Source organism: Hemiscyllium ocellatum, chromosome 22 (assembly GCF_020745735.1).
Source record: "Hemiscyllium ocellatum isolate sHemOce1 chromosome 22, sHemOce1.pat.X.cur, whole genome shotgun sequence".
Lineage (NCBI taxonomy): Eukaryota > Metazoa > Chordata > Chondrichthyes > Orectolobiformes > Hemiscylliidae > Hemiscyllium > Hemiscyllium ocellatum.
Window position 1 is genome coordinate 31,763,698 of NC_083422.1, and position 17,162 is coordinate 31,780,859.

The following is a 17,162-nucleotide window of genomic DNA, read 5'->3' on the forward strand; positions in this document are numbered from 1 at the left end:
AGGCTGCATGCAACTGGTGCTGGGTCCACTGCTTTTTGCCATTTATATAAATGATTTGGATGTGAACTTAGGAAGTATGGTTAGTAAATTTGCAGGTGACACCAGAATTGGTGGCATATTGGACAGTGAAGGTTGTGTCTGAGTGCAATGGGATCTTGATCAGATGGGCCGAGAAGTGGCAGTTGGAGTATAACCTGGAGAAATATGAGGTGCTACATCATGTTAGAGCAAATTAGGACAGGACGTAAACACTTAACTGGAACATCCAGGGGAATGTTGTCAATCAAAGTGACCTCTGAATGCATGTTCATAGTTCCTTGAAGCTGAAGTCACAGGTAAACAGGTTAGTGAACAAGACATTTGACATGCTTGCCTTTATTGGTCAGTGCATTGAGTATAGGAGTTACAGCTGTATAGGACATTGGTTAGGCCACTTTTGGAATACTGCCTTCAATTCTGGTCTCCCTCCTATAGGAAGGATGTTGTGAAACTTGAAAGGGTTCAGAAAAGATTTGCAAGGATGTTGCCAGGGTTGGAGGGTTTGAGCAATAGGGAGAGGCCGAATAGGCTGGGGCTATTTTCACTGGAGTGTCGGAGGCTGAAGGATGACGTTATGGAGGTTTATAAGATCATGAGTGGCATGGATAGAGTGAATAGTCAAGGTCTTTTTCCCCAGGGTAGGTGGAGTCTAAACTTAGAGTGCATAGGTTTAAGATAAGAGGGGGAAGTCTTAAAAGGGACCTAAAGGGCAACTTTTTCATGAGAGGGTGGTGCATGTATGCAATGAACTGCTAGAAGAAGTGGTGGAGGCTAGTACAATTGCAGCATTTAAAAGACATCTGGATAGGTATATGAATAGGAAGGATTTAGAGTGATATGGGCCAAATGCTGACAAACGGGACTGGATTTATTTAGGATATCTGGTCAGCATGGGTGAGGTGGACTGTGAAGGATCTGCTTCTGTGCTGTACATCTCTATGACTCCATAAATGTTAACCATTGGTCTACTAATATTGATAACAATAATTTCAAGGCCTTCAAGTCTCACCACTCAGAAATAATTTTCTTAGTAATTTACAACAAAGTCAGACCAAAAGACCATGATTGCTATAGAGTTTTTGATAAATTTCACTTTCTGACCTCACAGAAACAATAACATCATCCTATATCAATTCAGAAAAGAAAGTGTACAGATGCAAGGAAATATGCTTCAAATATGGACTGCCTTGTGGTGCCAGTTTCTAGATGGTACAACCAGCTGGAGTTGTCCCCTGCTATGAGGCATTTCAATAGATAGCTATCACATGACAAGCTTAGGTCGATGCAGCATGTCATGAATTTGGGAAAATCTCTAACAGATGAGTTTCTGCTTTTGTACTCACAGTAACTGTCGATCTCATGTTAGTGAGTAATCTGCCTTTACTACACAATATGTTTACTTTTTAAGCTGCTGCTCAGAAACAAAACCAATGTGTTATGAATGTGTTTCACCTGTGTACGAGACAGAATTAAGATTCAGAATTTAGATTTTAAGTAAAAGAATGCAGTCAGTTTATTGGAATGGAAGGAATGTGACACTAGAAAATAGAGGAAGAGGGCTGGATTTATGTAGAGGAGGCAGGAGGTTGAGACAGAAACTTTTGGGACCTTAGAGATCCTTTTAAATTTGCAAAAGTCCCTTTCCAGCAAATATGTGTCATAGGGGCAGGAGTAGGATGAAGTTGGATGCACCACTTTTGTGGGCATGCCAAAATTGGCCATGTGGCCAAGTTAATCGCTGGGCTGGCAATGAGAGATCTCTCTTCACTGGGCCAATTTTGCTTATGAATAGCAGGCCCTCAGATTGTTGCCCTCATATATGTATGCTTCCTCGTACTCCATCTTCCATCTCTCGCTGTCTATTTCTCCCTCAAATCTAAGGAAACGCCTGATGTCTGAAGTAGACATTTAAAATCAATAACCTTCAAACAATCTAATTTAAAAATGCAATGCTATTAAAAGGACTCTCCTTCAAAATGCCATTCCAAAAAAGCCCTCAAATGGCCATTCTGTTGTACACACAAACCTTTTGCTAGTCACATAACATAGGTTTAACCTTTTAGTGTTTCAAAACTTTCAAGCAAAATGTTTATATTGTGCCTGCTAAGATAAGGTACAAGTGGACCATTTGAAATTTAATTGAGCATTCATAATAGGCACAGCTGTTATTAAAAAATCTATTCCAGATTGCATTATTCAATGTCACAAAGATTGGAGCTTATTGAAATTGTTAAAGCAGCTGGTTATTATCTTTAAAGTACATTACATGACCTACCAAACATAGTAGTCCAATAAAGACATTTGTTTTCTCTCTACTGATGAAGAATTATTTTATTTTCAAAGGATGTTGAGAATTTAAAACACTTCAGATTATCCCAATTACTAAATTAAAAGATGCATCTCACAATGCAGTATCTATCCATTGAAACTGACAGAACACTGTTTGTATTTTTAACTCTGTCGCTATGAGAATTCTAGGAGCAGGTGACATTTTCTTTGGTCCTTGTTCGGGTCTGGGGTTCCTCATGGTTTACATCTCCTCCTTTGATAATCTGTGAATCAGATCTGCTTACATAAAGGCCTTGACTCCATTGAGTGTGGGATGGGGGGTGTTCAAATGTTCCATAAATGAGAGTGCTGTGTCCAGATCGCTGCCAACACGTTCATCCTGTGCTGGGAATGAGGACAAGAATTCTGGAACCTTGTCCCAGCTGCCATTTTTAAAAGGTTCTCCAGTTGACCTGCCTCAGCAGAATCCATGGCAAAAGGTTTTGGTCTGGCGTAGAGCAACTATTCCAGTTTCTTGATTTTCCAGTCTTTTGAAGCAGTTTGGTATTGGTTTTAATTTGTGAAGTATGTCAGTTGGTGAGCTTAAGATAGTGCACAGACACTTGCAACAGAAGTTGTTTGAACTAAACAAGGGACCTTGGAAAAGTAAGCAGTGTCCATGAATCAAGTAGCATAACATCGAATAGGAAGAAGTCAAAATCCACGTACAGTAACAAATTAAGAGGTTTCTGTGCTCAATTAGAAACTGATGTATGAAGTATAATTGATCTTTACTAATTCTTATTGTGTTCAAGTATAACACTAACTCAAGTTGATTATAATGTTTCATAGTGCTACCTTTGTACATTAAGATATTAGTTATTTTAGTCTGTAAACCTCCAGTCAGTTATATTTGCCTTTTCAAAAATTGTATATACTTGTACTGCAATACCAAATTTAAATCTAGTAGCCAGATGACTCGACGTAATTGTTAGCTTCTTGGCGACACAATGCTTTGAAAGAAGGGAACAGAAAATATTCCTTTTACAGGACTCGTGTAAGAAAGTTGTGCTAAAAAGTGTCAACTATTTGATAGCTATAATATGTAAATGTATATTCTAAACAGGAACACACAGTTGTGCTCAGTAAGGAAGTATTTATCTTTTGAAAGATCTACTCTCTGTGGCTTCACCTTCCATGCCAAAAAAATGTTGTTTATTTAAAAATTCTTACATTGGTGATATTCAAAGTCAAGTCAGTTAATGGTGTCATAATGTCATGTGGTCACATGATGCAATTCTTTTGTTGTGATTGGGTAATTTCACACTGTAAAATGTCAAATTACATCAGGGGTTTTGTCAATTACCTGTCTTTTCTCCTGCTTTGTGATTGGTTCACATCATGACACAATTGTAATAACTTTTTTTAATGCATTTTTTTAGTCAGCTATCTGTAAGTGCATTTTTTGATATTTTAAAAACTTCCTTAAGCTGATAATTGTTATAAATTCTGGCTTAACAATATTTCTTAATTGTTTACAGCACCATCCAAAGAAGATGAGTAAAGGGCCTACTCTCCTCTCATGTGGAATCATGGGTAAGTTGATAAAATAGCCATTACATATGCCAATAATGATCTCCAAAGACACAGTACTAAGGAGGCTGATGTTTCTATAATAAAATATATTAGGGAGGCTAATTCCATAGATTTAGGGCTGTGCACATTATGTTTTCCTTAGAGTTTAGTCATCTTTCACAGTTGTTGATAAGGGAAGTTTTTATAGACATGAGTTCCAAAAGCAATATTTTAATGCTGAAAGGAAATGACAAACTGTTTTTTAAAAGCTTTGAATCATAGCTCTAAAACTAGTTATCTAATGAATAGGTAATATGTTACAACTATTTTGAGGCACGCACCTCATGAATAATCTTTTCAAAACCTCAGTGGCAATGTGGAAAGTGACATGAGGGGTTTTTAAACTATGGAGTAAATTTGTCAGTCTTGTACATCCAGATTTAAGCTGTGCTTGGGTGGGGATGGAAATGTGAATCAGAATTAGTTTTATAGTATTGCAGCCCTGACTTTGAATTATGTTACTCTCAAATTGAGGTTGCTATTGGGTGCACAAGTCTCTAAATGGTAGGTCACAGGATCCAATCTTTGATGTAAATATACCTCCTCCCATTTCCCAACGACACAGTTAAAATATGGCTTCATAACCCTGTCAGTTAGTTAAGTAATCTGATTTTGGTAATGTAAACGCAGGGAGCTGCTTGTGTAAGTTTGTTTTCCTGTATAAAATCAGAGTATAGCATTTCACAGACACTAGCTCCACACCCAGGTCTAAAAATGGGAAAAAGGTGCAGCATAATTGCTTTCCTGAAACTAGATGCTGCATAATCTCTAAATGTAAAACAACGTGTTGACAGGAACAAAAGGGTGTAACTATCTCACCCCTTTAGTTGAACAGGAAGAGGAACTTGCACCTAATTCATTTAAAGGTCATGGGATTTCTTCAGGCACATAATGGTTCTCTTGACAGTTGTGTGGATCTGCATTATCTAAACTCATCAACTGCATAGCGTAAACTATTGATTGTGTCCTATGTTATGCAATGCTGGAATAGCAATCAAATCAACAGACTGTTAGCTAATACAAAAATAGGTCAAAGGCCCAGATATTCCAATTGGTGTTACAAACACTATTTCTGACCTTAATCAGATTCAAAATGACCCACTTGCCTTCAGATATCTTCTGCACTGGACAGGGGCCTCCTTTTACAAACCTGTCCAGTAAATCACAAATCCAGTAGTAAAGAGAATTGCTGTGGATCAATGTGCCATGTTCTATGATTTTAAATGTCCAGCAGCACAACCAGACACTTCGGCAGTATGTGTGATAAGGTAATTATTTAAGATAAGCGTGGGGTAATGTGCCAGCCAGGTAAGGTTGGCAGCATATCAGGTGGGTAGGGTGGCTAGGTGCCACGTACGTGAATGAGTGCTTGTAGAAGGTTAGGGTGGGGTAGGTGGTGGTGCTAATGGTGTGAGCTCCAACAATTGGGAAGTGGGTGCTGGGTGAAATCAAGCCAGCATTTGCAAGTTATTCTTCTACCTCATGTTGTACCATTTCTGGTTGGGAAAATAAAATGACAACTGTCTGCTCATTGAGAAAAGGGATAAAGCATAAAGATGGCACCAACTTAGATAGCAGAAAAAAATTAAAACAGAAAAGATTTAAAAATCAGTTTGTCCAAGCAATACTCCCCTTGAATTATGTTTTCTTTAAATTATGTGTTTCGTTAGTTTGTGAGTGGTACCCTTTTGAGGAAGGGGACAGATATATCCTATTAACTGGTTGAAGGAGTATATTGGTTAGAGGAGTATTCTCAGAAATTTTGTTTATAACGTTTTGTAACTTATTTAAATTGTTTTAAAATTATAAACTTATTTTAAAACAGAAATTAACTTTGCATGAAAATTAAAGCCTTGTTTTAAGGGGTGTGAAGGTCATGAATTTTCTCCAATGTTTACTATGTGTATACAGGCAATCCTGATAATGTTCAGTTTTTAAAATGGGCTGTGCACTTCCATACAACAGCTGCAGTTGTATTGTCACAAAGAAACAGGATGGATTCCTGGGAATGACATGTTTGGGTTAGATCTTGTAGTACTGCCTCTGAAATCTCAGCCTCTTGTATGTATTATTGCATAATGAAAAGCGGGAGCAGATGGGGTGTTTTTAAGTTCTGTCAGATATTCAGGTGAATGATGCAATTAAAATCGGTGAATTTGAGAGTCTGTCTACGATAATGATATCGGAGGAAATATGCAAAGGAATAACCAAATAATAACTATTGATTAATTGAAGTCCAGGAACTCTGGTAGAGTAACAGCTGTGGTTCAACAATTTTTGAAATAAAAAAAGTCACAATGGTGGATGTAATTTAGTTGGTCCCTGATATAAAACCAGCAGATTTCACCAGGGCTAGCTGTCAGGATGGCAGTGCCTGACTTATCTCACATTTCTTCATATTAAATTTGCTTCTTATTTTCTTCACGGGAGAGAGAGAGAGAGACTTGTCTACTGTATACTTTGGATAAATGTTTTCAGCTATTAATCTATCCAGGCCCTGAATGAAACAAGAATTGACTTTGGAAGATATTGTGGATACTTTTAAGCACCTAAGCCTCATCTTTTCTAAACCAAGTCTGTCCAGCATTTAAAGCCATAGAAATCCCTTCTTATCTCTATCTCTCTTAAGCTTTGTTTTTGCCTCCCTTGCAATATTTTTGACTTTTGAGGTCATGACCAATCTAATTACTGAAATTACTATTGAATCATCTCAAGAAATCATGTCCCTTGAAAAACCTTGGAAACCTTTTATTCCAGAATGTCCGACCTGTTCCATATGCCAGTTCTTTGTGATCTTTTGAATATAAATATTTTCATAACATTGCAAGTTTAAATACAGTGCTGAATATATAAAGGATGAAAGTATTAGAGTCTTAACACTGTCATCCATTGAATACCACTGACTATATCACCCAAGTCAGAAAAATACTCATTAATTACTGTTTTCTGTGTTCTTTCTGTCTATGCCACCAATGTTAGTTTATTGCTGTTCCTTTTCTTACCAGTCTTCATGGCAAAGTCAGTGTTACACTACAGAAAAGGACTCTTTCGCCCATTATTCTGTGCTAGTCATAAAGCACCTATCTATTCTAATACTATTTCCTAGCACTTGGCCTATAGCATTGTATGTTATTGTGTTTCAGGTGTTCATTACTCAATGCTGTGATGTTTCCTGTCTCTACCACCCTTTCAAGGATTCTAGAATCCACCATAGTCTGGGTGATTTTAATTCCCTTGAATTACTCCTAAATCTCCTATCCCTTGTGTTAAATCTGTGCCCCATGGTTACTAATCCTTCCAATAAATGTTCCTGCCTATCCACCCCATCTAAGCCACCATTATTTTGCTCACTTCAATCAACTCCCACTTCAGCCTTTTCTTCTCTAAGGAAAACAACAACAGCCAATCTAATCCTTCTTAGTTAAAAAGATTTATCCTGGGTAACATCCTGGTGAACTTGCTCTGCACTGTCTCCAGGGCAATCACACCCTTACAATAGCATGACAACTAGACGTGCGCACAGTACTCCAGCTGAGGCCTAACTGACATCTTCTACATCTTCATTGTAGCTTCCCTGCTCTTATATTCAATGCCCTGACTAATTAAAGCAAGTACCCCATATGCTACCTTCTTAAACACCCTAACCATCTGACCTGTTGCCATAACGGATCTATGGATGTGCACACTAAGATCCGACTGATCTTCCTGGGTCTTGCCATATGTTGTGTACTCCCTTGCTCTGTTAATCTTTCAAAATGTATAACCTCACAATTTTCAGGATTAAACCCCTCACTATCAAAGCACTAAATTTTGTTGTCTGCAAACTTATTGATCAAATCATCTACTTTCAACTGTTTTGCAGCTTCTCAACTTTTCCCTTCACAAAAATTATGACAGAAGCCCTCAGTTAACTGGCACAATTTCCATTTCAGAGGATATTGAAATGATTGAGGTCCAAATATTTGCTATCGCCATTCACTCTCCTGTGTGTACTATCATGGCCTGATGTTTATCCCAAATTTGAATTTCACCAAAATGTTTTGGGATTACAACCTTTTAGTATACAGTTTTCCTATATAATTCTGTTTAATTCCCTCATTCACCATGATTATACTCTTCTGTGCAAAATACTTCTTATCACTCCTCTTCCATCCTTCATGAGTGAACTGACATTTAAAAATTGTAACTTCAATAATTGTCCTTTTCTCAATCTGCTTCATTTTTACATCCTTTGGATCACTGAGATTGCAACTGTCCAGGAACAAACCATGCCAACATTGCATTGTGAACAGATGTATTATGATTTTCTTTCATCATCACCATCAACCTTCTACTCACATCCCAACGTTCCCCCACTATCAAACTATCAACACCACTATTGCCAACAAGCTTCTGGTATATTCAGTAATGGTTTTGGAGGAGTTGATGTTCATATTACATAGAGCTCCACCTGTTGTGTTGATGTCATTATACAGCCGGAGAGTTCTACAGGAACCTTCGTAGGGAGCAGATGTACTATGTCTAGCTCCCCAGAGTCCTCCTAATCTTGGTTTATGCATTCATAGGATGAGGATGTTGCTGGCTAGGCCAGCATTTATTGCCCATCCCTAATTGCCTAGAGGAACAGTTAAGAGTCAACCACATTGCTGTGGGTCTGGAGTCATGTTTAGGCCAGACAGGATAAGGATGGCAGCTTCCTTCCCTAAAGGACATTAGTGGACCAAATGGGTTTTTCATGGCAATCACAATGGATTCATGGTCATCATTAAATCTTCAATTTTAGATTTTTTATTAAATTCAAATTTACCATCTGCCATGGTGGGATTTGAATCCAGGTCCCCAGAACATTACCTGGGTCTTTGGATCTCCAGTCCAGTGTAATACTATCAGCTTTGTTTCCTCATAATTCCAGAAAACTAAAGTGCTGCAGATCCTTGAGATCAGAAATAAAGACAAAAGTAGAAATCCAGCAGGATTGGCAGCATCTGTGAAACAGTGAAAAGAGTTAACGTTTTAAGTGTGATAACACCTATGACCAAATAATTCTTCTTGTATCTCCCAACTGAAAGGGATATGGCGTTAGGGCTTTCTTTGGTTTATATTGAAAGTTTAGGAGCAGGTTATAAGGAGGAACGCGCAACAAAGAGTGTGAGATAACTCCACAGAGGCCAGTACCCCGTCACCAAGAAACTCTTTTATTTACCTCTGCACTTGACACTAGTCTGGCTTCCTCAGAGCCAGCTCTCCGAGTGGATAAAACTCCTGTTTATTTTTCTCTTCCTTCGTTTTTTCCTTTGTTTTTATTTCCCTGCACTTCCCCCGTACCCATGTTATGTGTGCAGGTGTCGGACACAGTGAAAAACAACAAGTGTGTAAGTCTTTATTTATGTATTACCACCAGGAAGAAAGGAAACACCCAAGTGGCCAATGACAAGCACTGCCCTTCTCAGAGGGCGGTAGTGCATGATCAAACAGTGAAGGGGAGGGCAGGCATTACCAGGGTCTTTGATGATGCTGGCAGCTTTTCTGCAGCAATGGGATGTGTAAATGGACTCCATAGATGAAAGGTTGTTTTCCAAGAGGGTCTGGGCTGTTCACACTTCTTTCTGTAGTTCCATACAGTCTTGGGTAGAGCATTTGTCATATCAGGCTATTATGCAAGCAGGCAGTATGCTTTCTTTGGAGCATCATAAGAGTTGGTGAGGGTGCTTATGGATATGCCAAATTTACTGAGCTGCTTGAGGAAGAAGAGGTGTTGTTGTGCCTTCTTGACCATCGTATCTACATGGGAAATCCAGTCACTTATCGTCAAGTTAGAAAGCTGACTTGAACAACGCATGTTCTCCTGCATAGATATCACTCTAAATGCAGCTGTCTGTTGTTTAGATGACAGGGATTGCTAAATGTTTAGCATGAGAGTAACTAAATATTATCTTGATGGGATTGGGTTGTAGAAAGTTGAGCAGTTGCGACTCGAACCAAGCTATTCATCATTCAATGTCTAGGGTACGTAGTGATTTAATTAAATGTTGTATTAGACATGCACATTTTTTTAAGATGCATTTTGTTGGATTTTTTTCTTTAATTTCTTTCAAACATCACTGACTAGACCAGAATTTATTGTGCAACCCTATCTGTTGTAGTTCATGTGGTATAGGTTCAACCGCACTGCTGTTAGGGACTCCTAGGAGTTCAACGTTGATAAAGGAATAACAGCAATATGCTTCCAAGTTAGGACGATACTTGAAAGCGGAGTTGTTCCTGTGTACCTGCTGCACTTGTCCTTCTAGGTGGTAGACCTAGTGTATTGGATGGTGCTACATAAGGAGTCCGGTTGAGTTATGGCAGTCTTTTTTTGTCAATGGCACACACTGATACTGGTGTGTGGTGTCAATGGTGGAGGCAGTGAAGTTTGAAGAAGCTGAGCTTCTTGAGAGCAGTATTGGAGGTGCCCATCCAGCTAAGTGATGAACATTTGTGAAAAGCTCCTCGTGTTAGCTAGAATAGATTGAAATCTTAACAATATATAGATCAGGCTATTGAGTCCCTCCAACCTGCTCTGCCATTTAAGAATATCATGGCTAAACATTTCCCTTATCTTTCCTATCCTGTTCCCTTAGTGCCCAGATTGCACTCATTCACTGAGCACCCACCGCTTCTCTGAGGTAGAACATTCTAAGAATTTAAAACCCTCTGAGTGGAATAAAAAAAAACAGTAAGAACTCAGTTCTTACTATTACCTGTACTGCTAGATTCTCCAGCTGAAGAAATAGCCCTCCTGTATCTGCCCTGTCTAACCTGAGTCCTTTTGAAATGTTTATTCATTTAATTGAGATAATCTCATTCATTTTTCTGAGAATATAGGCCCTGTCTACTGAATCTCTTCTCATAAAACAGCAAATTCTACTCTCGTACAACATCATTCTGCGCTCTGTCTAAGACAAGCAATGTTACCACATGTTTAACGGCTAATGAGGGACTTTCAGTCTGCACAGAGGGAAATGATCTTTGCAAAATGATATTCTGTTGATGTAAATCAGCTCTCATTTTTGGAGTAATCCAGTGTCTTACAATTGTGGTTGTTGGGAATGTAGACTCTTAATTTAATTTAATCTGTTAATTAATGGTGGGCAAACAGAAACTCATGTCACTTCGCTTGGAAAGTATTCTAACCACAACATGCCTGGCTGCTCAGCTTATTTGGTGTCTATTTTAGAATATCTAACAAAAGGCTTTGAAAAACTTCTTATTTAAAAATTCAACTATTTCAGATGGAGGTTGAGTGAACCATGTTTTGTGGGTCTGGAGTTGCATATGGACCAGACTGGGTGAGGATGGTAGATTTCCTTCCCTGAAGGACGTGAGTGAATGAGATGGATTTTTATGACCATTGACAATGGTTACAAGATCACCATGCAACTAGCTCTTTTTTAAATCCAGATTTTATTTAATTGAAACTTGACCCCACCTGCTATGGTGAGATTCAAATCCATGTCCTTAGAGTGTTAGGTCAAGGCTTTGGATTACTAGTCCTGTGACATTACCACCATGCCATTGCCTTCCCACCTCAGGTTACAAAACATGCCCATTTGCGAGTCTTCAACACTTTTCAATCTTAGAATAACCATTTTTGAGTTTGTCACCAAATATTGTGAAGAGAGACTGGAAACATAATGCTTTTATGTTATTACAAATCACTTGCATACTATTTGTAAAGTAATGCAGTTTGTTCACACTCTTCACTGGTAAAATTTCAAAAGGATGCCTTAACTTTTAGACTTAACAGTAGTAAAACAAATGAAAATATAAATTTTGTTGACTTTTTAAATTTTATCTTTCTTTTTGAATTTCTCATTTTATTTCATGTCCTGAGAGGTAGACCTACTTTTATTAATTTTATTGTCAGGGGTAAAATTATCATCAAAATCTCAATCCCCAGGTCTGTGGTATGAAGATTTCTTGTTTGGAATTGGCCATTTCACATATAATCATTGATTTTCTAAATAAGAGGATATTTTGACTCTGAACTTTTACATTGTAAATGTTGTTTTGCTTAAGGAAAAGTTGAAAGTGCAGTTCACATCCTGTGCTGTACAAAAACAACACATATTTTACCGCTGCAGTTTTAGATCTACAGAGCAGCTGGCTATATTTTGTCAAGTAATAGTTAAGACATTTCACAGAACATGAAATTAAATAGTGCTCAATTATTTTTAGCTTTTAGTCTTTAGTTTGTTCTTATTTTATTTCCCTTTTTACCTGCAAATTCAGCAGCAACTCTGAAACTATTTTTGTCAGATCTTGACTTACAGAATGTAAATGGAAAATCTCAACTACATTTTGAAGGATCACTTCTGTCTCTAATGGAGTGAAGAGAAATACGAGAGTCTCTTCAACACCCTTACTTTGTTTCAGCTGTTTTGTAGCCCTTTATTGGAATGTTTCGGTGTGATTGTTTTCCAAATGCTCATGTAACTTTATGATTTGACCCCTCACTATTTTTACTTAATGTCTTATACAAACTGGTTTTCAAAACTCTTCCATTGCATCGGTTTCTTTCTTCTGAAAATGTCTGCTTCTGGAGTTTGTTTTTCAAACTCCCTTTCGATGCTATTCTTTCTCTCACATTTTAATGTAATTTTTTTGTGTGGTCAGTTCTGTTGGCCACTTCTTCTGTCTCACCCATCATCTACCTCTTTGTCAAGCTTATGTTTTAATTCTCCTGAAGGCTCAGTTCCACAGGGAGCCGAACTCTGTCTCCCCAGGGGCTCTCTTGTGTCTGATGCATTTCTGAAATTGTCACATGTGTCATTGCCCTATTTGAATGTGGAAGCTCTTCCATCTGAACCCAATGAAGCTCTTGTCTGACTTTCATAAGTTCATTGTCCAGGTTCTTGGCTATTCCCTCCTACATACATGTTTGTTTATTCTGACAGCACTGACCGTAACTGTAGCACACTTTCCCTGCCATAGCTGAAATCCACTAAGCAACCCAACAGGAAATCTGTAAGGCTGAATACTTAACCAATCATTGTGTTTATCCACTCGCCCACCTGTAGCCTATTTTACTTTTGCAATGGGAGCACCAAATGGGACCCATCAATCAATTTTCATTCTGCAGAACAGATCTGAAAAGTTACAGTGAGAATTTGTAGTATCTTCCCATTGTTGATCACTGGCCCTGTGTTAGGATCTTGGATATGACTGTCAAATTTAAACATGGCCTGGTTAGGAAGTGATTAACTCTTTTTTTTATTTTGGTTTAAAGTCAACACAGTTTGCACCAGGTGCTTACTAACAGAATGAAGCTACAAAATTCTCTGGCTTTGAACAACAAAATCAACATTTCTATATAAATTTCTAACAATAAACTAATTTGAGTGAGGGTTTAAACTAATTCAGCAGGGGGATAGGAACCTAAGTTCTCCAGTGTCCAGAGGGTTGAGAGTAGTGAGGTCAGAAATGAGGTTTCAAGGTCGCAAGAGTTCATCGGCAAGCAGGAACGTGGTTTGAAGTGTGTCTACTTCAACACCAGGACTATCTGGAAAAAGGTGGGTGAACTTGTAGCATGGGTTGATACCTGGAACTTTGTTGTGGCCATTTCAGAGACATGGATAGAGCAGGGACAGGAATAGTTGTTGCAGTTCCAGGATTTAGATGTTTCAGTAAAACTCAGAAGATAGTAAAAGAGGGGGAGGTGTGGCTTTGTTAGTCAAGGACAGTATCACAGTGGCAGAAAAGATGTTTGAAGACTCATCTACTGAGGTAGTATGGCTGAGGTTAGAAACAGGAAAGGAAAGGTCACCCTGTTCGGAGTTTTACATAGGCCTCCGAATAGTTCCAGGGATGTAGAGGAAAGGATAGCAAAGATAATTCTGGATAGGAATGAGAGTAACAGGGTAGTTGTCATGGGGGACTTTTATTTTCTATATATTTACTAGATATACTATAGTTCAAGTACTTCAGATGGGTCAGTTTTTGTCCAATGTGTGCAGGATGGTTGCCTGACACAGTATGTAGACAGGCCAACAAGGGGCGAGGCCACATTGGATTTGGTACTGGGTAATGAACTTGGCCAGGTGTTAGATTTGGAGGTAGGTAGCACTTTGGTGAGAATGACCATAATTCAGTGATGTTTACTTTAGCGATGGAGAGAGATAGGTATATAACATAGGGCAAGAATTATTGCTGGGGGAAAGGCAATTATGATGTGATTAGGCAAGATTTAGGATACATTGGATGGGGTAGGAAACTGCAGGGCATGGGCACAATTGAAATGTGGAGCTTATTCAAGGAACAGCTACTGTGTGTCCTTGATAAGTATATACCTGTGAGGCAGGGAGGAAGTGGTCAAGTGAGGGAGCCATGGTTTACTAAAGAAGTTGAATCTCTTGTCAAGAGGAAGAAGAAGGCTTATGTTAGGATGAGACATGAAGGCTCAGTTAGGGCATTTGAGAGTTACAAGTTAGCCAGGAAAGACCTAAAGAGAGAATTAAGAAGAGCCAGGAGGGGACATGAGAAGTCATTGGCAGATAGGATCAAGGAAAACCCTAAAGTGTTCTTTAGGTATATTAGAAATAAAAGAATGACTAGAGAAAGATTAGGCAAAAGTGGGTACTGCAGATGCTGGAGATTACAGTCTAGATTAGAGTGGTGCTGGAAAAGCACAACAGGTCAGGCAGCATCCGAGGAGCAGGAAAATCAACATTTCGGGCAAAAGCCCTTCATCAGAGAAAGATTAGGGCCAATCAAGGATAGTAGTGGGAAGTTATGCGTGGAGTCAGGAGATAGGGGAAGTGCTAAATGAATATTTTTCGTCAGTATTCACAATGGAAAAAGCAATATTGTCAAGGAGAATACTGAGATACAGGCTATTTACTTGAGAGGATGGAGGTGTTAGCAATTCTTGAAAGTGTGGAAATAGATGAGTCCCCTGGGCCGAATGGGATTTATCCTCTGATTCTCTGAGAAGCCAGGGAGGAGATTGCAGAGCCTTTCACTTTGATCTTTGTCATCATTGTCTACAGGAATAGTGCCAGAAGACTGAAGGATAACAAATGGTGTCCCCTTGTTCAAGAAGGGGTGAGGAGACAACCCTGGTAGTTATAGACCAGTGAGCCTTACTTCATTTGTGGGTAAAGTGTTGGAAAAGGTTATGAGAGATAGGATTTATAATCATCTAGAAAAGAATGAGTTGATTAGGGATAGCCAACACTGTTTTGTGAAGGGTAGGACGTGCCTCACAACCCTTATTGAGTCCTTTGAGATGGTGACCAAACAGGTGGATGAGGGTAAAGCAGCTGATGTGGCGCAAGTGGACTTCAGTAAGGCATTTGGTAAGGTTGTTCACTGTAGGCTATTGCACAAAATACAAAGGCATGAGTTTGAGGGTGATTTAGAGGTTTGGATCAGAAATTGGCTAGCTGAAAGAAGACAGAGGGTGGTGCTTGATGGGAAATGCTCATCCTGGAGTTCAGTTACTAGTGATGTACCACAAGGATCTGTTTTGGGGCCACTGCTGTATTTTTATAAACTAACTGGATGAGGGTGTAGACGGGTGGGTTAGTAAATTTGCAGATGACACTAAGGTCAGTGGAGTTGTGGATAGTGCTGAAGGATGTTGCAGGTTACAGAGGGACATAGATAAGCTGTCCAGCTGGGCTGAGAGGTGGCAAATGGAGTTTAATGTGGAACAGTGTGAAGTGATTCACCTTTTGGAAGGAGCAACAGGAATGCAGAGTACTGGACTAAGGATAATGTTCTTGGTAGTGCAGATGAGTGGAGAGATCGTGGTGTCCTTGTACATGGATCCCTGAAAGTTGCTACCCAGGTTAATTGGATTGTTAAGAAGGCATACAGTGTGTTAGCTTTTTTTGGGAGAGGGATTGAGTTTTGGAGCCATGAGGTCATGTTGCAGCTGTACAAAACTCTGGTGAGCCTGTACTTGGAGTATTGTGTACAGTTCTGGTCGCCACATTATAGGAAGGGTGTGGAAGCTTTAGAAAGGGCTCAGAGGAGAATTATTAGGATGTGGTCTGATTTGGAAGGAAGGTCTTATGAGGAAACGCTGAAGGACTTGAGGCTGTTTTTGTAAGAGAGTGAAGAAGGTTGAGAGGTGACTTAATTAAGACATAGAGGATGATCAGGGGATTAGATAGGGTGGACAGTGAGAGCCTTTTTCTTCAGATGGAGATGGCTAGCACAAGGGGACGTAGCTTTAAATTGAGGGGTGATAAATATAGGACAAATGATAAGAGGTAGTTTCTTTACTCAGAGAGTAGTAAGGGTATGGAACGCCTTGCCTGCAAAGTAATAGATTTGCCAACTTTCAGGGCATTTTAAATGGTCATTGGATAAACATGGGATGGTACAGTGGCACAGTGGTTAGCACTACTGCCTCACAGCGCCAGGGACTCAGTTCAATTTCAACCGCAGGTGACTGTGTGGAGTTTGCACATTCTCCCTGTGTCTGCGTGGGTTACCTCCGTGTACTCTGGTATTTTCCCACAATGGGCAATTTAGCATTGCCAATTCAATGTGTTAGGTTCATTAGTCAGGGGTAAATGTAGGGGAATGGGTCTGGGTAGGTTACTTTTTGGAGGGTTGGTGTGGACATTTGGGCTGAAGGGCCTGTTTTCACACTGTAGGAAATCTAATCTGGATAAAAATGGATAGTGTAGGATAGATATGCTTCAGATTGGTTCCACAGGTCAGAGCAACATCAAAGGCTGAAGGGCCTGTACTGGCTATGTTCTAATAAAACTATCTATTATATAAAATATTCCAACATCCACAATTAACATGAGGTAAATATAGGTAAGACAAAGCATGGTTGAACACCACACAGAATACATTAAGTAGTAAATGCAGTCAACGCAGATCCCATGGATTCCTCAGTAACCTCCAGAGGTTAGTGACAGAGACATCAAATCTCATTAAAATTTCATCTCCTTTACAAGAGATTCCATTCTTCACTTTTGAAGATTTAGCTTCAAAGCTCTCTCACAAGTTGCTTCTGCTATGGACTGCCTCATTGGCTGCTCATGTGAATGTAGTTTGATCTGTTGCCCTGAGGCTAAATTCCACGAAAGCAATTAATTACACTCCAGCATCCACTCCTGGACACAATTCCAGTTTTTTTGTGGACAGCTGGTTTGACTAAGTTGACACCACTCCTGGGGTTTCATTAAGCTTCAATATTTTTCAGTTGGACCAAGCAA

General features: G+C 39.2%; 1 protein-coding gene across 3 annotated transcripts in view; it reads left to right on the top strand.

The window, feature by feature from the left end:
* The window catches only part of fam53b (family with sequence similarity 53 member B), a 128,001-nt gene that overhangs the window by 41,266 nt on the left and 69,573 nt on the right, over window positions 1-17,162 (top strand). For all 3 annotated transcript variants that reach the window (XM_060842023.1, XM_060842020.1, XM_060842022.1), the window contains one exon: window positions 3,849-3,903. In XM_060842023.1, coding sequence (XP_060698006.1) covers window positions 3,849-3,903 — 55 coding nt within the window. The remainder of the gene's footprint in view (window positions 1-3,848; window positions 3,904-17,162) is intronic.